The following is a 19,463-nucleotide window of genomic DNA, read 5'->3' on the forward strand; positions in this document are numbered from 1 at the left end:
AAAGGGGATTTGGAGAGACAAAAGAGTTCCTTCATGTTTTAACAGCTCGGTATTCAGTATTGCTGCCCCAGCATTGGATAATTAAGCTTCTACTTGCTGTTGATTGTCTTGTGAGCTGCAAATATCCATTTGTTGGAATGAAAAGGGAACTCCAGGGGCGAGCAGGCACCACCTAAGTGGTGGAAATGACGGTACAAAATACGAGGGGTAGTGGATGCTCGCTGGACATGGAGCTGAACCGAAAACTGGAGCCAACGTTGGTTTTTTTTTTGCCTCAGAGCTAGATCCAAATCCAAACGTTCTGACTTGTACTAGAACAACCCTAATCACGCATTCCTGATTATTAACTGTTTGTTTTTGGCAGTGCCCACAATGTGCTGGGTAATTTCCAGACATGAACAAATGCACAGTCCCTACCCCAAATCACTTACCAATTAAAGAAGGACAAGCAAAGAGAGGACAAGGAAAGCGGGTGGGATCTATGTCTACACTACAGCTTAGAAACGCTGAATTGCTATGTCTATGTAGCTATGTCTACACTACAGCTTAGAAACACAGAACTGTAGGACTGGGAGGGACCGCGAGAGGTCGTCTAGTCCAGCCCCTGCACTCATGGCAGGATTAAGTATTATCGAGACCATCCCTGACAGGTGATTGTCCAACCTGCTCCTACAAAGCCCCAATGACAGAGATGCCACGACCCCCATCGGCAGGGCTTAATCACTCTGAGAGTCAGGAAGTTTTTCCTAATGTCCAACCTAAACCGCCCTGGCTGCAATTTAAGGCCATTGTTTCTTGTCCTGTCCTCAGAGGTTACGGAGAACAATTTACCTCCCTCCTCCTTGTAACAACCTTGTGTGTACTTGTTCTTACGTCGGCGTAAGGTATGGCGCTCAGGGAGATGAATAAACCCCTCCTCTCAGCAGCACAAGTGACCCCAGGCGAGCTCTTTCCTGGCGGCTTAGAGCAGCTCCGTTAGAGAGCTCACACGGCCTGGTGTAGCCGCGCCCCAAGTAAAGCAGGCAAGGGGGCAGTTGGCCACAGTAGGAGATATAGGGCCCAAGCGTGCACATTGCTGAGGACATCCTGGAGGCTAACGAACACCTAAAGGCTCAAGCCTGTGACGTATTAATTACACCATTGTGTGAGAGGGTGGGGCGGGGGGTATCTCCAAGCAGCGGACTCAGTCACACTGTCTCTCTTTTCTGACACCCAAGATGCACAAAATGGATAATGGACCAAAACAAAACCCCAGAGCCAAATGCCCACAGACTCAGGGCGGGTTCAGCTTTGGACCCCAGACCTGTGCCGTGGGCCCATCTCAGACCCTAACCAGGGAGAGGGCCAGGGGCTGGCGGGCACTGCTGTGGGAAAAGTGTTCAGACAAGTCTTTCGAGAGACCCCCAGCGTTCAGCTTGTTCGGTGAGACGCACGGGCATTTCCCACCGTCAGAGGCGTTCAGGCACTCATAAGTCATGAGACGAGCTTAAAAAAAGGGCTGGGGGGGGCCTTTTGCTAGTTGGCGTCTGGCTTCTGCACCTGTCGAATCCCCATTTCAGACTTTTCTCCACAACCACGAGAACCAGAAACCTTTTCTGCGTGAAAGCGGTGATTCCCCTGAAACCGCCTGACGCAGAAGCTGGGGCTTTACAACCAGCCTGTGAGCGCTGGCGACCCTGGTTTGCTCCTCTACAATGAGCCGGGGACAAGACACAGCCTCTGGAAACCGCCGCCCAGCCACACGGCCCAGGCCCAGGCTTTACTGCTAGAGCAGCTCACAGCCCAGTGCCAATGCAGAGCTGCCCGGGGGCAGGAGTGCTGGGGCTCTCCTGCCTGCCCCGCTCAAGGCTCCTTCTCGAAGCACTGGCCAGCTCCAGCCTGGGGGTTCAGGACAGCGTCCAGACCGCGGACGTCTCCGATTAGCGGGGAGAGGGCCTGGCCCTCCTTCCAAGCCCTGCTCCTCTGACCTCTGGGACCGGCCCTGGCTCCATGGAACAGCTGTCCCAAAGTCACTTCTTCTTCCCTACAGCCAGCTGGGACATGGGGCAGGTTTCCCGTGACCGAGGAGCTAACTCTAGCTGAGCCCCCCAGACCTCATACAGGGCAGGGGAGGCGGCATGGGGAAGGAGCAAGCAGCTGATAACTCTCAAGCGCAGCCTTCTCAACCGAAGGCCTGACTCCAAGACAGTGGGTGGCTGCCAATCTCTGGGACCTGCGTCCCTATTGCGGTCAGGCAGTAGCCTGGGGTCTCCTCCCTGGGGTCTCTGCTTTCCCCGTGGCTCAGCGCTTTCATCTCCAGGCCTGGCCGCAATGCTCCCATCCATCCTCATGGCACTCCTCCCCTGGCCCTCTCGGCCTGGCTCTCTGTGCGCTGCCTGACGCCCTGCCAGGAGGGCCTTGCTCTGCCAGCTCGGCTTGCCCCGTCTTTTCCTCGGTAACCTCCCCACCTATTAGTGGCTCATTTGTCTCCCTGCATTTCCTTGGAGCTGTCACCAGGCCACAGTGACTCTTTGTTCCTCTGGGGCTTGTGCGGAGCCCGCCCTCTCCGGAGTCAGACACCCGGGGGGGGGGGGAGGTTACATTCTCAGAGCCTAACGCCCCGGCCCAGCAGAGCAGGCGGGGGGGACTCAAACGCCCCCTCCCCCTGATTGGTATTCGGTGAACACCTTCTGGCCAGGCTCCCTCTGCCACGCCGCCTTGCTCCTTCCCTAACAGAGGGGCCTTTGTTGGGGCGCAGAGGGGGTGCAGCACCTGGCGTGCGAGCCCAGCGGCACCCCCTGCAAAGGGCGAGCGCAGCCCCGGCCGAGGAGGAGCCACCTTGCCCTTGCGGAGAAGAGTGAGCGGCTGACGGTGGGGGCACACCACTGCAGAGCGAACATCACGGGCACAAAAGCCAGGCTGAGGAGAGCCCAGCCTGGACAGCCACCTGCATTCCCCCTCCACGGCTCAGCCAACGGACCCCAGAACAGGGTCCAGTGACCCAGTCTCCCAGAACCCAAGGGCTTTCCGGTCCCAGGGCAGGACCCGGGTGGTGAGCTCTTCAGGGCAGGGCCCGTGACTCAGACTGGTCCACGCACCCCCTCAACAAACAAGTAGAAACCCATGCCCAATGGAGTCAGGACAGTGCGGGCTTGGCCTGGCTCTGGCCTGCCCCCTTCAGAGAGGTTCAGGCCTCCGGCAGAGCACCCGCCCCGTAATTCCTTCCTCCAGCCCGGGTGGGTCCCGGTTTGGGAGTTGGAAGGCGAGTTGGACACCTGAAGCAGCCTCACCCCACCTTTCGCGGAGGCTCTGGCAGCTGGCCGTTCTCAGCCCCCTGGGATAGCACTGACCATGGGCTGTTGCCTCTCTAGGGGCTATGGAGTTGCCTGCCGCCTCCATACAGGCCTCCTCCAGATGGGCAGCAGCCACCGGTGCCAAGCGGGGAGGAGGCAGAGTCCTCTGCCCCTCCCTGTACAGCACGGATTCACGGGGAAGCGCGGCCAGGCTGCTGGGAGACATGTCACGTTGCTCATATCCAGACCTCCGCGAAAGGTGGGGTGAGGCTGCTTCAGGTGTCCACTCGCCTTCCAACTCCCAAACAGTCCCAGGCACTGTTCCCGCTCAGCTGTGCGTGTGCACACACCCTGCGCACCTGGCGAAACACCGCACGCACAAACGTTTGCACACAAACACAACAGTTTGCACAGAATAAATTTTTTGCGCACTCGGCCTGTCAAAAATTAGAGGGAACATTGGTCCCAGGTGCTTCTGATCACAGCTGCCCCCCGCCCCTCTGGCACCCAGGAAATGCCCCGCAGGCAGCTGAGCGCAGACGTGGCATTTCTGTCCCAATCAGCCCTTCCACAGCACAGGGGTCATGTACAAGCGGTAAGGCAGGGGCTGGGGCCACTGAGTGGAAGGATGGGGGCGGATCAGAGCCCACCGTATACAACCAGACACGGGAACCTCTAGCAGGGTCCACCCCGCAGGCCCAAGCTACCCGCCGAGCACTGGGGACACACACCACGGGCAGCACAGGGACCAGAGGAGTCAGCAATCCGGCAGCTAAGCAGCCCTGATGCTGGAAGGGATGGCTCTGGAATAGAAACCATTTCACGGACGGTAAATGATAGAGCTGGAAATGGGAAAGGTCTCTCAGGTCCCAACACGTTAATTTCCCCAGGGGTCAGTTTGCAGGCTTGTCCCCAGCAGTCTGTTCTCCTGGGGGAGGCGTTTTCTCGTCTCGTGTTAAATTACCCAAGTGACAGGCTTTCCCTCATTGCTTCTGGGAGACGAACCCACAGCCAGAGAGCATCCAAGTGCTAGGGTTACTGGAGAACAGTTTATTTCACTGTAAAGCACAAATCTAACCATTTGGATACTAACACAAAGTGGAGCCCGCGGGGAGGGGAGGTGAGGGGATGCTATGACTCCGGTGGGAACCCAAACCTTGGATTTCCCGACTGGGCTGTGTTTTAAGTTTGGACCCCAGCACTGCGCTGACATGGGTTTGCTCTTGGCTTTGATCTGTCACTTCTGTTTTGTAGCACTGGTCCCCCACAGGGTACTGGGGAGGCCTGCCCCGTTCTGTGCAGGGGAGCCCTCGCTGCTCAGGACTCACCAGCTGCACCTTGCCTGGACACAGCCCACCTGAGCGGCCCGTTTTGTGATCACTCTCTCGGCAGGCTCACCCTGCGATGGCCACCTTGCTTTGTTACTAATCAATGAACGGCTTCCCGCTGTGCCGTCCCACCAGGGTATTGTTCCACGGGGAGGGATCCTTTGCACTTCTCCAGATCACTTGCCATAACTGGGTGAGTCTTTGCCTGCTCTTCCTAACACATCTGGGTCCCATTCAGGCCTGGGGGTAAGAGTTAAACCCGCAATGAATCTCCCTCTAGTCTCAATGTTTTACCCCGCTAGCCTCTCGTGTGCCCACAAGACATCCAGCTGCAACTCGACTCCATCAAATAACCCTCTCCCAGCAGCGACCCCTGCAGGGCACTGCTGGTACTTCACCACGCACCGCTCTACCGGTCCCGATCAGAGCAATCCGGGAGCACCTCTACTGCACTCTGGCTACAGGTTCCTTCCCAGGCTGTGGGGCTCAGACTAGTCACGAGGAACGAATGCAAGAGCCCCAACAGCATTTCCCACCTCCCCCTGCCAAGGCCGCATCACAGAGCGAGGCTGGCCCCAAACCACCTGGGAGTTTTGCTATTGACTCACTGGCAGCAGGAGCAGATCCCTAGTGTGGCTCTGGGATGAGCATTCCTGCCTGTGCTTAGTTGCGTCCTGTCGGCTCCTGGTAACCCACTCCAGCCTCTTGGCTGGCACAGAGCTTCAGCAAACCAATGGGCCACATTCTCCTTTTGAAGACTGGTCCATATTTCCTCACTCCCCGCTGTCTGCTTTCAGACCTGTGCCGGTCCGGGCTGGTGAGTGGTGGCTTACCGAGCCGCCCACTCTCGGCAGAGCTGACGGCAGCTTTCGCTTGTTCCTGCTGACCCGTACGTGGAGGCCGACATTTCGACAGTGCCCAGGGAGGCTGGCGGCCCCACTTCAGACACCGGGAAGGGCCCATTGTCTCCAACACCCCCAACAATCAAGCCCAGAAGATGTCTCAGGTTCGCCCCCAAACTCAGGAACCACTTTGGAACATGCTGGTCTTGCCATCCCTAAGCCGTCTGTCCCCATCCTACACATGTTCTCACACTGACCCTGAGTTCACAGCTCCCTTCGGTAGCATCCTCTGACAGAGCGGTTCTGTCTCCCAGCCATTGCAGGACCATCTGCTGCTGGATTGTTAGCAGCATCTGATCATATTGCTCTCCGCTTCCCCCGACCCTTTGCTGGCTTTTCCTTTTAACATCCTCTTATTTATAGTATTTCTTAACACCTCTGGCTACCAGTTTTCCATCCCACGTGCCTGCCTCCCTGACACTGTTCCTGCCATATTTAGCCGCCACCATACGTTCTCACTCTGCTGTTGTAGCCTTTTCTCCATCTCTCTCTATCACAGTGCCTGGTGGCAGCTGCTAGAGGGAAGCAATTTCTGGAGAGAGGTTTAAAGGCAGGGTGGGGAAGCAGAGAGAGAAGAAATCCAGGGCAGTTATAAGAAACATCCCACAGCCCCTTCCCAGTGCAGGTTTCTGGGAGATGGAGGCCTGGGGCCTGGGCCAAAGCCACTGGAAAAACACTCACAGGCCTGGGATCAGGCACTCTCAGAAAAGCTGGGGAAAAGCCTCCAGCCCCCCCTCCCCTCCTTGTCTTTCAGCCTGCCGGATGCACAAGGGGGGCCGGGAACCGCGTGCATGGGGAGTGAGTGTAAATGTGTTTAGCTGTGCAGAGCCCAGCCCAAGAGCCAGGGTCACCTTCCTGCCTTGGTAATTTTCCTTGATGGAAAGAAAGATCCATTTTTAACAGCTCTGCGTTTCACGGGAGACACCGTTCTCCCGACTGCATTAGGAGGGGGAAACCACAGGCCTTTGTTCTTCTGTCCAGCGCTGACAGTTTAATTAAACTCAATTTGTGACAGGGTCAGCGGGGTCGCGCGTTCTCCTGTGAAATCTCAGATCGCCCCTTTTCCAGCCACTGGGGGCGATTAATGAGCTAGCCCCTCGTTCCGGCGGAGGTGTAAACAAGGGAGCACAATGCACTGACTTGCCTGCCTGGCTCTTTCTGCAAGCTAGTCCAGGGCCCTCCAGCCCCCAGATCCTTCCCTGCCTCACACCTTGGCACAGACACAAAGGATTTGGGCTACCTGTTAGCAGCGGCTTTGTCCCCACATGCAGCTGGGGCTGGTGAGAGAGAAGGCAGAGGACAAGGGCAGAGTACAGCGCCGTGCACAGGGGTAGACCAAAGCAGCAAGGCACCCATCGGCCCATGGCGAGCTCCGCTCACGTCAATTCAGGAAATGAGCCGCTGGATAGCCAACCTCTCCCTGCACTTGCCCTGTCCCAGATCTGATCGTTGTCTGCCCCCAACCTCACAATTAACCCCCCAGCCTGACAAGGGAGGGTCCTGTAGCATCAGACAGGTGCCCCTGCCTTCTCAGCTGAGGCCTGAGCAGATCACATGGCCGGGCCAAGGGCACAGGGCAGCCACCCCACAGGAGTGTCTGGGAGAGAAGCCTTCGTCTTAATTCCAAGAAATGGCTCATCAGAGAATACACCCTGACCAGTGCCCGACGGGAGAGCCATCAGCCCGAGCTGTCCCCAGCAATACAAAGGGGGACAGGCTGGGAAAGCCAGTGGCCCCGACCATTCCCAGCAATTCAGGGGAGGTGGGAGTGGGACTTGGGGAGTCGACAGTCCTGCCTGTTCCGAGAGGTCGAGGTGAGCGAGGCCCCTGCGCATGCATCCTGGGATCATCTCCGTTGGTTCTTGCCTGTCGTTCCCAGAGTTCAGTTCAGGTCAGAGGCTCAGAGTGAACAACAACCCCCTCCATGACGGTGATGGAGAAACGTTACTTGCAGCACGGAGCCGAGTAACTAATGGCAGTTGGAGCAGGGCTTTCAGACCATAGCATGCCACAAGAGTGGATGACGATTTGATACTCCGGCCTGGGAGACAGCAGAGCTGGGCTCTGCCAGGCTCCGACCCTACCCAGCGTGTGCCCCGGCAGGTCACCCCCCACTGCGTGCCTCAGGTTCCCAGCTGTTCCTCCGGCTCACTCTCCCCGGGCTCTGGGGTGTGGTTTGTGAAGGGCTTCGAGACCAGCATACAGTGGTGAGCGTGGCACTGCCAGCATCTACCTGCCTCGTTGCTTTACTAACATGGCAATGAAGAGTCACAGATGTCAAGGCCAGAAGGGACCGTGCTGACCCTTCAGCCTGGCCTCCTGCAGGGCCCAAGCCACAGCACCTCCCCAGCATCGCCTGCCTGCAGCCCACAGCTGCTGGTGGAGCTAGTGCGGGTGCTTTACACACGATTTAACGCTGCCAAGTGACACAGAACCCACCCTGGCCCCGCGTACGTCGTTTCCATGGGTAGTGTCTCTCACGGTTAAAAATGTGGGGTGCATTTTTAATCTGAATTTGTCTAGCTTCAACTTCCAAGCACTGGAGCTCAAAATGCCCTCTGCTCCCAGCGATCCTTCCCCAGAGCATGAGGAAGTCACCTCTTAACAGATAAAGCAAGCTTGCCTCGGGGAGCTGCAGCCGGTCCACCAGGCGTTGCTCAGGACGCAGACAGCAGGCCAGACTCCACTCCTGGGTGTGGAGCTGGGGACCTGCACTACGCGAAGGGCAGTACCGTGCACTCACACCAGTGGAACTGGGGGCTGAGCCAACCACGGGAGAAGAAATGCCCCGGGCAGCACAAAAGCAGGTTTATTCCCTCGCTCAGGTTTTGGGCTTTTCCAGAGATTGTAGAGCCTTATGGTCCCTGTCTCTGCAGCTCTCATGCCAAGCCGCCTCTCTCCTGCCAGGGACCCTCAGCCTCCTCCCCTCTCTCCTAGCTGACCCCCATTCCCTGGCCCTCCCACGCTCCTATCACTCATTGCAGGCAATACATCCGCATAGTGGTCCCTGCTGACACAGGAGCCAGAAACCACTTCTGCACTCAGACCGGCCTCTCTCCCCATAGCTCGAGTGAGGTAGGGAGGTGCTGGGGATTGCAGGGCTCAGGTGAGACGCAATCGGAGCCTGTCACCTCTAGGTCAGCAAGCTGCACCCCCCACCCCTCCCAAGGTGAGACTGACCTTGCTGCCATCTGACAGCTGGGCAGTGCCCTAGGAGTTCCAGTGTGAGCAGCCATGCCATGACTGGCTCTTGCTGGCCCTTGGCTGCCCGGAGGTCTCTGCAGGGCGGGCCGAGGTACAGTGGTAGGGCGGGGTCTGTAGCACTATGGCCCCAAGCCCAGCAGAGCCAGCTCAGCTCCCTTTATTTATCAAAGGCACCAGTCCCAACGAAACAGCCACAACCCAATCCACAAGACTCCCCACGGGAGATCTCCCTGCCCAGCCACCACCTGCCCCGCAGGGCAGCCTGAGACAACAAAACCCAGCACCTGCTCTGCAGGTCAGACAGGTCGGAGAGGGGCCATACTCCCTTGTCCACACACTGAGGCTGCACCAGTTTCTAGTTAAATCGGAGCAAAGGCCCCTGTTGACACTCTAGGTTTGGTTCAAGATGAGCTTATTTCAGTTTAACTTAAACCTGTTCCTAGCCAAGCTATATCCACATAGCCCGAGCCATGTATACAGAGCACTAAGAGCATCCACGTGGCCCTTGGCACTGGCTGGACTAAATCCATTTTAAATCTCACCTCCAGGTAAACCAGTGTGATTCTGCACGTAGACCAGCTCTGCTCTGGGACTCGCTCCCCCCTCAGCCCCTCCCATCTAAACCCCAAGTCTCCCACTTGGGAGCAGTGCGGATCCGGGAGGGCCAGGGCAAAGCAGCCCCCTATGGGAAATGGCTGACAGGAGCCCCGGGCAGCGAGTGTTGCCATCAGTCTCCTGAGCCTCCCACTCAGTCAGCCGCTGCCTTCCTGCCTGTGCTCAGGTCACTAGCCCTTTCTGCTGCCCGGGTGGGAATCCCAGCAAAGCCTCCACGGGCTCCAGTTCCCCCTGGAGCTCCAAGCTGCACAGACTTTGGAGCACTGAGTGTACCCCACGCTCTCAGCCCTACAGGGACCAGTCACACCCCACACCCACCTGGGCTTGCACTTAACACTGCGGGGCACGGGACAGGCTTGGCTGGCAGCGACGGCAGAGTAAAGCCGGAGTAATTTAACAGACAGAGAGCGCAGTTTCTCTGGCCGGACACCAGCGTAGAGAAGCAGAATCTGGCCCAGTGTCTCTGGATTCAGGATTACAGCACTGCAGACGCGTCCCAGACCCTTCCTGGAATACCCTCCAACCCTTGGAGCTCCCTGGTTACTGCTAGAACATACCAGCTCATAGCGAGGACAGCAATTGTTAAGAACGACACCCTACAGCAAGGGCGTGTTTGGTCTCACACACACCTTCCTCCTTCACGTACCCCGCAGCACTTCACTCAGCGAAGGATTAGACACAGGACATGCAACAGCTCTCTGGTCAGCTCGCCTGAGCTCATGCACAGCTTGGGATACAAAAGCCAGCACCGAGACAGTGGAGTTAGCAGCAGGAGATGCCGTTTGGACCACCAAAGAGCAGCCGGAATAGCTGCAAAATCAGGATCTGGAGCTAGTCACAGTTTCAAAAAACAACATTTCAGAGAGTTCCAGCAACGGCTATTTTCCCCACCAGGAAAGGGCTAAAACACACTCATAAAGGAAAGGGTTGGAACAAACAAACAAAATAAGAACAGGGAGGCCACAGTGAAACAGGCCAAGGGCTAAGAGCTACCACACCACACAAAGTAAGGTCAGAAAGGATTTCAAGCCGTCCGTGCCACCCATTTGCATCTCTTCTGCACCCCCTTTGTCCGGACACTTGCATGTTAGACCAGGAGCTGTTCAAGGCAGGGACAGTCCCTTCTCAGCTGTCTGCACAGCTCCGTGCACACCAGCACGGACTATAAATAATCACACCGCAAAAAGAGACAGAGAGGGAGCCGCGACAGCTCTCACCATCCCAGCCCCCCCGGGGGCCACCCCACATCTGTATCCCTCTGAGGGGATTTTATTTCAGAGCCTGGTATTAAAACCCAGCGCGGATTAAAATGAAAATGTTCCTCATTACCTTAATTGTTTTTTCTTTTTATGTAATAGGAGCCTTTGAAGCAGGATGGCCCATCCTCACGCTCCACCACCGCAGAGCTGAGACCAAGAGAAACGCCAATCCATAATTAATTGGAAGGGTGCATTATCAGCTGCCATTACATATGCCAGTTTTGGGCACTGATCCACCGTTTCACACACTCCAAGCTGGCAGCCCCAGGCGGGTTTTAACCCTTTTCAATACATTTGTGGACGGACTCTTGGGACCAGCTCTCTGGCAGGCCAAGGAGCTTATTCCAAACCCGCTGGCTGTGCCAGCAAAGACGCACTGCAGAGGTGGCGACACGTCTGTCTAGGTGCTTTCCTGGCCCTCAGCCCCCTAGTGCTGCAGCTCCTCACGCTCATTCATGGGCTCTAGCCTCGCACACGCCTGTGAGGCAGGAACTATTATCACCGCTTTACAGCTAGGAATTGAGACATAGACTAGAGGAAGCGACTCGCCTGAGGTCTCCCAGTGAGCCTGGGCCCCAGCCCAGCGCCCTGTCCACTAGCCCACTCTTCCCACTCACACAAAGTACAAACCGATCAACCTGCTGAAGGAGATCACTGGGTCAGCAGCACCAAAGGACACTGCTCTCAGCTACGGGGTGCACCTAGAAAGAGTCTAGGACCACACTGTGTGACTCATCCGCCCTCAAGCCCCCCGCCTCTAGAGACAGCCAACTTACGTTCAAGCCAGGCTGTTGCCCAGAATCCTATTAGCATCTGGTGTTTACATTTGCCGTGGAACTTGGATGGAGACAAGAGGATGATTATTATTTAGAATTTGAATTGCTTTGTTAAAAGACTTTCCTCGCACAAGAATGGTACCAAGAACCCAGCCACCCACAACGGCCAAACTGCCCCGACAACCACAGCCTAGGACAAGCCAAGAAAATTAATAACAGTTTAAAAAGCACAAACTCTTCCCCAAGCAGAGTTTTTAACCCTCAAAAATGAGACAGGCCAGACGCTCCGTGGAGTCCCCTAGGGCTATTGACTTCGCATGGGAGGCGCCCAGATACCACAGTGCTGGGCAGCAGGCTGGACGGGCAGATAGAACGTTTGTAAAAAGAGGGACGCAGGACACGCACACAAGGTCCCTTGTAATGTATGGCATACTCCTCTCCCTCCTCCTAGCCGCTCGAACTCAGGCTCCTGGCTAACCTTCTGCTCATCTTGGGTGCAATACAAACCACATCAGGGAAAACCACAAACTAGCCTCATTGCAGCTCCGCTTCTCCAGCATTCCCAGCAGCCCGGCCTGGGTTGATTCTGTTCTTAGCATTACGGGGACTCGCTGTCCATCTGGGCACTTACGCAGCACCCAGGGCCGCCGTGTCTGAGCAGCGCTGCCTCTGTTTTGTTGCACCAAGTCTGTATCAGCCCCTGTGGCATGGGGGGGTTATTCCAGCAAGAGCCGGGGTAAGAATCAGCGTGCTCTCGGGCTGGGGAGACAGGGGGTCGAGCCCAGAGCTCTGCGCTCTGCACGGGGCGGAGGAAGACCAGGGTGGACTGACCCCTGGGACATCCGCAGCCCTGAAACTCGCGTGGGAAGAGAATCTGGGCTGGGGGATCAAACCCGCCGCCAACCGCTCATGGCGTTTCCGAGGTAAAGGAGCTAATGGGAGCTCAGTCGCTGACCAATGGCAAAGCGCCAGATCAAGTCATCTGGTGCCATAGTAACGGCTGCCTCATAAACGGGCCCTTTTCAGGGTGCTTGGCACAGGCCACCCCGTCTCTTGTCCTTTTCTCTCACACACAAAACCGAGGAAACAATCTTCCAGCCACTTCCCCTCGCCCCCTCCCACCGGCCTCCGCACCTGGAGGGGAGCAGGGCCCCGGCTGTGCTGAGAAATGGCCTGACGCATATTCTCCCTGTCCCCGGGGGAGCCCCTAACAACAGGGGCCAGCGCTGTGCTCTGAGCGAGGCAGGCGGCTCCTTCACCGGCACCTCTGGAGATGCCCCTTGCCAGGACCCGCTGCCCAGCGTGCCCCCTCCAACGCAGGCCAGAGCAGCCCTGGGGCCGCTGGGCACCGAGTGGCAGCAATCCACCTGCCAAGGGCCCGTCCAGACCCTTCGGGGAACGCTCTCCGGGGCGCGGTGCCAGGGGAGAGCCAGCTCCCGCTTTGTCTGAGCCTGAACAGCCACCCCCGCCCCCAGCGTCCCACCACCAACACGAGAGCCATGCAAATAACACACGGCGCCATGGTGGTTCTCCCCAGCACCTCTCCTGCGCCAGGTGCAGCCTCCCCAGAGCCCCAGCCCTTGCTGCAGCTCCCACCTGTGTCCCACCCCACCCCTTTTGATAATACAAGGGCCTTTTTCCTTCTGCTGAAAGGCTGTGCAGATCCAGATGCATCCTGACGCGCTAATTAGTGACTGAAGGTTACTGCTGCCTTTGCATTCATTATGGTTTTATTAGCAGCTGCCTCCTTGGTTTCACCTTCCCTCCATCTCCTGCCTCCCCGTGGGCCAGGCACACTTCACAGGCCAACAAAGCAAGAGCCTGCAGGTCTGGTGATGGAAGGGCTGAAGAGATCATTAAGGAGACACCGAACAAGGGCACTCGGTTCTCTCGGGGCCAGCACGCCCTCCCAGGCTGCAGATCTCCTACACTGAGAGAACAGCAGCGCGGCTGTATCCTCCCAGTGCTTTAGCACCCCTGGAACAAGGCTGAATGGGCAGGCGGAGGGTCTAGATAGTGGCCCAGCCCAGTACCCAGAAAGCACTTGGCATCTCTCCCTTCCCCTCTGTGCACACACAGAACAGAGGTGGGAAAAGGAACCGCAGCAGATTTAGGTCACACCCCAGCCACCCAGCATCCACCCAAAAGGGGCCCTGAGAACATCCCCCCACAGAGAGGTTCCAGCTCCGTCCTGCCCAGCTCTTGGTAAACGCTGAATGCACAGACTGCTGTCTCCATAGATCACATGCTGCCTTCTCAGCCGGTCCCTGTCCGGCAAGAACCAAGGGCAAAGGCACTCCAGAAAGATTCACGCAACGACACATGCTAGAAATTCCTTTCTTAATCCTCAGAGCTCAGGCCCAGCACACGCGGGCTCCCGACAATACCATTCACACAGGATCAGCCACTCACAAGTCGTTCAACCCAGAGACAAGCTGCACCAACAAACCACGCATCCTGGGAAAGAAAGGGCACAATGGAGACTTCCTGGATTCCAAGACAAGCGTGCCCCTGAGCTGGAGAAAGCGCTTCCAGCCCGCAGCATCCAGCATTAGCATCTCCTCCAGCTCGCTCCCCACGCTACACACCATGATATACACTTGCAATGGAAATGCTCTCCAGGCACAATCAGAGCTCCCGTCACTACTGGGGAAAGTGTCCCTACCAAACTGTTCCATGACAGCCGGGAGAAACCCCATGTCTGACACTGGCTTTGCACCCCAATACCTCAGCCCTCTCCTTCCAGTTCCTCCACCGCCACGCTTCTCTAAGGCCCAAAGAAACACTCGCTTCCAACACAGCTGCCTTGCTAGCCAGCCAGAACATGTCACACCTGGAAACCAGCTCCTAAAATGCCAGCTGGAGTTCAGCATGGCGGCACAAATTGAAAGCCAGCAGCACGCCCTTCAGGAGCAAGTCTAGCTCTGATGCAATCGACACAGCAGCTCAGATAGCACATCCGCGCAGCCCTGACGCTTCACACAGCACACACCTCTACCAGAATCAGATCTATCAGAATCACACAAAGATGGGCTTTGCTGCTGGCCATGGTTTGCATTTGGTATCTCCAAGCTGCGGATAATTCCACCCCCTGCTTAGGGCTCGCCAGAGTGGTTCATCTCCCGTAGACAGCAGAGTAAATCCGAAGTAGCTCTGTCCAAGTCGACGGCGTTACACCAATATAAGCGAGTTTAGAAGCAGGCCCACAAGAGGATCCAAATGAAAGACATAGGAAAGGTATTGGAGAAACCAGAGCTCACAGCCTCACTTCATGTTTAAAAGTGTCACATTTCAAGGTCTCTGGGACTCCAGCTGGACAGGGCCCCGGGGCGTTTGTGTTCCTTTAAATTTCACATTAGCACAGACAAACCTGCACCTCACAATACTAACGCTGCCCAGCCAGCCTGAATACTAAGCAGTTTGTTAGGCACTGCTCTTTTCTTTAATAACATTTAACAGCCTTTAAAGATGCTGATCCTTCAGATCTTCCAGGGCTGATTTCTTTTCATTCTGCAGACGCCGGGCAATGAATTTACGTCACTCCAACTAAACATGTTTCCTCGCATCCCAATTAGTTCCCCTTCTGATAAAACCCCAGTTAACTCCAACGCAGCAGCCGAGAACTCTGGATCTAATTCTAGAACTTCTGCTGCATTCTCACCCAGAGAGCTCTGTGTGGCGAGCCAGGGCCCCCCCAGTGTCTAGCCGTCCAAAGGCAGAGGATGGACCCTCGAGTGAGAAGAAAGGTACTCACAGTCGCGACAGGGCCTGGTTGTGCTGGAACAGAAGCTCCGGCAGCGTGTGCAGCTGGTTCCGATTCAGCCGTCTGGGAAAGGGGAGAGAAAGGGTCACAGGGAGTCACATGTTCAAGGAGGAAGGCAATGATCCCAGCCCAACCAGGAGCCCCAGTGCCCAGATCTGAACCCCTGGAACTGATGCAGGGATGGCTCCAGTGAGAGAGGAATGCTGGGGGGACGGGAAGTGGAAGGAGCCAGCAGCTGGAAAGGTCAAGGTTTGCTGCACGGGCCCATACAGGGTCTCTCTCATAGACGTTACCCTTCCCCTTACAGAGTAATTACAGAGTTACTGGGCCAAAATCAGGGCATTCCTCACATTCTCTCTACTGAGAACCACTTGTCTCCTTAATGGTTAGTCTTCTTAGTCCATAGCTAGCCGAGGGGTGCATGGGACACCCTGCCCAGGAGTCTCTAGGCTCTAAGAGATTTTTTTAAATGGGCCCGGGACGTTGGACTTCTAAGTCCACCTTTAGGTACCTAAATATGTGGCCTGATTTTCAGCAGTTCCCGCTGAAATCATCGTGAGCACGGCCAGGTCTGAGCTTTGGTGCAGCGCAGCCAAAGGCAAGGCGCTCTCCTGCCTGCTCTAGCAGACTCCAGCAAAGGGCAGTTACATTCAGCCTGTCGCTCAGCATCTGCTCTGCTCCTTCTTCAGCAAAGCCCCAGACCCCCATACTCCGTACTTCCTACCCACCAGTGCTCACCCCACCCTTTGCTATGGCCTTACTCCCTGCGGCACGTACGTTACACCACCACCCTTTACGGAAACGCCCGGGCAGTGCTCAACGGCTGAGCAGGGGCCTAGTCTGTGCACAGAAGTCGCTCTGGTTTAACGGAGCTGGTTGAGAAACAGACTTTGTTTCCTTGCCTGGGCACTGATTTCAGTTTGAGAGGAGCGGCCACACACGAGGGTTGCAGGGATGTGTCTAAAGCAGACCATCGTGATCAGTCCATTGGTTCTCAACCCACGGCCCGATCAGCACACAGCTGCAGCCCATGGGACCTCCTCAGGGCCACACAGGCAGGATACCTATTGTGTGGATGCGGCCCATGTAACACACAGAGAGCTACACAGGAGGCTCGCAATGGCAAACAGGTTGAGAACCACTGACCTAGTCTGACCCCCTGGAGAGCACCAACAACAGAACGTCCCCACAATAACTCCTAACACAGGGGCTGGAACTAGGGGTGCTGGGGGGCTGCCGCACTCCCCGGCTTGCCATGGTTTCCATCATATCCAGGAGTGACAGTCTGGTTCAGTGGCTCTCAGCCCCGCACTGTAGACACTGCTCCAGCCCACCGACTCCTGACCAGAAGTGTATTGTTTAGCAAAACATCCCAGCTTGATTCAAAAATGGTCAGTGACGGAGAATCCAGCACAGCTCTTGGTAATCTGTTCCAATGGCCAGTTACTCTCCCCGGTAAAAACTGACGCCTTATTCAGGCTCATATGTGGGGTCCCCTTCCAGAGGGTGCACAGACAATATCTGCTGCAGCTTTGCCTGGTGAGCCACTGCTCAGTCAGTTTGCCGAGTCTCTTTATCTAGCAACGATTGAAGTAGAACAGGTATCACCCTTGTTCGCAGTACTTTACATATACACCGTTAGTATCGGTTGTATCTGATTTCCTCCACCATTACATGCAGCCACCTCTGGGGCAAGACAAGCAGCTGTTTAAAAAAGCACCCAGCAACACGACGTTGCAGTTTAGGACAGAAAGTGAAGACCACCTCCGATTAAAATCCCCTGCAGTTTCAAAGAGGCAAAATATAATTGCACAACTTGGACTTTGGACAGGACACCCCTACTCCTGTGAAAGGTGCTGCGGGATCATTAATAGTCACAATTTCAGTTTTCTAGCTCACCTGAAAGGTGGAGCACCTCCTTTAGCACAGCACCCTCTAGTGACACTGGGTTCAGCCCTAAGTTAGATCTACACTGCGAAAAAGATCTGCAACGGCAAGTCTCAGAGCCCAGATCAGCTGACTTAGGCAGCTGTTCCCACTCGGGCTGGGGCCCAGGCTCTGAAACCCAAAATGGGGGAGGGTCTCGGAGCCCAAGGTTCAGCCCAAGCAGGAAGGTCCACACTGTTATTTTTAGCCCTGTCATGAGAGTCCAAGTCAGTTGAGCCAGGCTCTGAGTTTGAGCCATGCTGTCACGCGGTTTTGGGGGGTTTTTTTTGCTGTGCATGCGGACGCTAAGAGGGGACAGGGCCCCCACCGAGCCGCATGCTCCACTCTGCAGCACGGCGCCTTGCGGGAACGTGAGTCAGTTCTGATTCGAGATGAACGTCCGCTCCTGAGTCATCACCACGCTTGTGTGAGCCTTGGAGGCTGCCCGTTCCAGCCCTGCCTCTGCTTCCCGGAAGAGAGCGGACGGGGTCACAGCCTAAGGCGGGGTGTCCGCGGCAGCACTTCGGCTGCCAAGACCTACCTGAGCTGGTGCAGGTTTTGCACGGCACTGAAGGAGCTGTTAGGTGAGGTCCCAGCTGCGCTTGTGGCTGATTTGCTCACAGACGCCTTAAGCGCATCGCTAAGGAGTTATTTTGATCCACGAGGGAAGAGGAGCAGATTGGGAAGCGTCTGAGTACAAACGGCGGGCAGCTCCGCAGCTGGGGTCTAGAAAGGTTTGTCCTCCAGCCACCCGTCTGTGTTAGCGAGAGAGCAGGGCCTGTCCCGCAGCACAGCACCACACCGAGACACTGCCATGCCCTGCCCTCAAACGGGGTCTGACTTCGACCATTCCCACAGGAGTCCTGCCCCCCAGATTATCCTGCTGGCACCTGAATTGTACTGGAGAGCAGAGATGGACAAGGGTCTGCTCCAGACCCCCACCCAATTCTCTTTATGCTCTCCCATCCCCACCAGGGTCTTTGCTCAGGCTGGTCCTGGATCAGCCAGAAGGAGCTCAGTTCAGAGCAGTCAGGTGCTCTCTCTTCTCCAGAGCATGAGAGCAGTGCCAGGCCCTGCCAGCACAGGGAGAGCAGTGGGCTGCACCCAAATCCCCCCCACACGATAGCACAGCCAGTGTCCTCCCCAGCAGCCCGCGGGACCACCGACCCTTCTGCTGTCTGCAGCAATAACGGCCATTCCCCCCTCCCCGTCCCGTCCCCGTCCCGCAGTGCCCAGGTACTCACAGCCGCTCCAGCTCCTTCATGTCATCGAACGCTCCCCGCTCCACCGTGCTGATCTGGTTTTCCATCAGCTGCCTGGAAACGGGAGGCAGAGAGAACAGGTCAGAGCCGAGACACACCGAGGGCAGAGCGCTCGCTCGCCGGCAATCCATGGGAAGCCCCCGCACAGCAGCCTGGGGACCTGCCCGGGTACTGGCTGGGCAGGGCATGCTCATTCTAGGGGTGCAATGGACCGTGTCAGGGGGGGCCGAGGCCTTGCCACGCTCCCTTGGAGCAGGGGCCACCTTCACAGAGACCCCAGCCACCTCCCATCAGCATCACTGGGAGCCAGCCAGGGAAAGGGCTGCTTTGTTCAGACACCTACCGGTGCCCCAGCTAGGCCACTCGCGGTCACACGGCTCCTCCTTGGCATCACGTTCGTGTTTAGTGCCGTCGGAGGTGCACCGCAGAGCAGCTCCCAGCCGCGCCCTTTCCCATCACCCGCTTTCCGCGCCCGTGGAGGGCATGCAGCCTTGTCGGCAGCGAGTCAGCCGGAGGGCGAGGGCCGAAGTCCCTCCAGGATACTGGGGTCACCCGGCAGCAGACCCAGCCCCCTTCCCGGGAGGTGCCCTCAGGCTCACGCTCACTGTTTCTGGTCTCCCCCCCGTCCCTTTCATCCCAGCCCCCTTTACCGTCAGAGGAGTCGCCCGCCTCCCAGCCCAAGCCACCCAGCAGGCCAGTGACCTCTGAGCCCCCCGAACCACCTTTCCGACAGCACAGGCCCTACAACGAGCCTGGGACCTGGTGAGGTCCAGCAGCCCTTCGCCTCCCCCGCTTGCCCCAGTTCTCCGTTAGCCTGGGCTTTAGCGGCACCAGCCTCCCAAGGCTGAGTCCCACCTGGGTCAGCCCTGGCCCGGTCAGGCCTCTGCCCCAGGCAGTGCTGAGCCCCAGCCAGGCCTGGCAGCACCCCCCATCACAGACACTGCTGCAGAGGGGGCAGGCGCCCCCCACGCTAGCGTTCGGGGCAGGGGACTCACAGGACACGCAGCTGCTTCAGCCCCGAGAAGTCGTTCCTGTTGATCCGGGTGATGTTGTTCCCGTTCAGCTCCCTGAGGAGAGAAGAAGGGACGGTCAGCGAACGGGGGCGATGTACGGCAGGGTCGGAGCCCTGGGCTCCCGCAGCCAGTGCTTTGGCCGG

The 19,463-nt window shown here is 57.1% G+C and overlaps 1 protein-coding gene across 1 annotated transcript in view; it reads right to left on the reverse strand.

Moving 5' to 3' along the window:
• Positions 1-19,463, reverse strand: part of SLIT1 (slit guidance ligand 1) — a 154,388-nt gene that overhangs the window by 110,091 nt on the left and 24,834 nt on the right. Inside the window, exons 2-4 of the mRNA XM_077822884.1 lie at positions 19,303-19,374; positions 18,290-18,361; positions 15,111-15,182 (exon numbers count right to left, since the gene is read on the reverse strand). Coding sequence (XP_077679010.1) covers positions 15,111-15,182; positions 18,290-18,361; positions 19,303-19,374 — 216 coding nt within the window. The remainder of the gene's footprint in view (positions 1-15,110; positions 15,183-18,289; positions 18,362-19,302; positions 19,375-19,463) is intronic.

The sequence above is a fragment of the Eretmochelys imbricata genome, chromosome 7 (assembly GCF_965152235.1).
Source record: "Eretmochelys imbricata isolate rEreImb1 chromosome 7, rEreImb1.hap1, whole genome shotgun sequence".
Lineage (NCBI taxonomy): Eukaryota > Metazoa > Chordata > Testudines > Cheloniidae > Eretmochelys > Eretmochelys imbricata.